The sequence below is a fragment of the Calidris pugnax genome, unplaced genomic scaffold (assembly GCF_001431845.1).
Source record: "Calidris pugnax isolate Ruff unplaced genomic scaffold, ASM143184v1 scaffold492, whole genome shotgun sequence".
NCBI classification, from domain to species: domain Eukaryota; kingdom Metazoa; phylum Chordata; class Aves; order Charadriiformes; family Scolopacidae; genus Calidris; species Calidris pugnax.
In genome coordinates this window covers 52,920-54,080 of record NW_015091453.1, presented here as the reverse complement: position 1 = coordinate 54,080, position 1,161 = coordinate 52,920, and the positions used below count along the sequence as shown (strand labels likewise).

At 64.8% G+C, this 1,161-nt stretch overlaps 1 protein-coding gene across 1 annotated transcript in view; it reads right to left on the bottom strand.

Moving 5' to 3' along the window:
• Positions 1 to 787, bottom strand: part of AP3B2 (adaptor-related protein complex 3, beta 2 subunit) — a 26,346-nt gene extending 25,559 nt beyond the window's left edge. Inside the window, exon 1 of the mRNA XM_014961579.1 lies at positions 646 to 787. Coding sequence (XP_014817065.1) covers positions 646 to 758 — 113 coding nt within the window. The 5' untranslated portion in view covers positions 759 to 787. The remainder of the gene's footprint in view (positions 1 to 645) is intronic.
• Between the last annotated feature and the right edge of the window lie 374 nt (positions 788 to 1,161).

Here is a 1,161-nt window from a genome sequence, read left to right as displayed (position 1 = left end):
TGTCAGCCACCCCCCCCCCGGGACCTGGTGTGTGTGGGGGTGATGGTGCCATCACCCGGGGATCCCCGCGGGAGGGGACACGGTGCCCGAGGTGTCCCCCGCCCAGGGGTGGAGGGTGCAGTGGGGGGGGTCCCCGCGCATTCCCCCTCCCCCAGCGGCTCCAAAACCCCGCGGTTTTCCCCCGAAAACCTCTCCCGGCCTTCGCAACCTGCAGCGGCGGCGGCGGCGTGACCGCGTCCCCTCTCCCCATCCTCCTCCCCGCGGGGGACACACCCTGAGTGGGGAGAACTGCCAGGGGGTGAGAGAGGGGAGGACCTGGCCAGACTGGGGAACACTGCCAGAGGGACAGGGATCTGGGGACATCAATGGCAGGTCAGGGCTGGAGGGACACTGCCAGATGGGGGGACACTGCCAGTGGGGGTCAGAGGACATTGCCAGACTTGGGGACAGGGGAGCACTGCCAGGCTGAGGGACACTGCTGGGGGCATTCAGGGTTGGGGGACACTGCCAGGGGTAGGGGGGGATGCCACTGCCAGACAGGGGACACTGCTGTGGCATTAGGGAGGAGTCCAGGGATGGGGGACACTGTCACGGAGTCAGGGAGGGGAGACATTGCCAGACCGGGGGACACAGCCAGCAGGTCACCTCTTGTAGTCGGAGGAGAAGATGCCGCCGCTGGCGGGGTCGTGGCCGTACTCGGGCTCCCCGAGGCTGGAGGACCCCCCCTTCTCCTCCCCGTAGGCCGGGCTGGCGGCCATGGCGGCGGGATGCGGGCGGGATGCGGCGGTTGGGACGCCGGGATTGATGTCTGGAGTTCAAGATCCTTAGGGCACCAAGGAGAGTACGTGACAAGCTCAGTAGCCTGGACATCAGGAGAGCAGACTTTGGCCTCTTCAGGGATCTGCTTTCCAGAGTCTTGTGGAATAAAGCCCTGGAGGGAAGGAGGGCCCAAGGAAGCTGGTTAATCTTCAAGGGTCACCTCCCCCCAGCTCAGGAGCAATGTGTTCCAACAAGGAGGAAGTTGGGCAAAACCGCCAGGAAGCCTGCATGGAACAAGGAGCTGCTGGAGAAACTCAGACTCAGAAAGGAAGCCTGCCGAGGGTGGGAGTGAGGCCAGGTAGGGAGGAATACAGAGAAATTGTCTGAGCAGCCAGCAGTTAG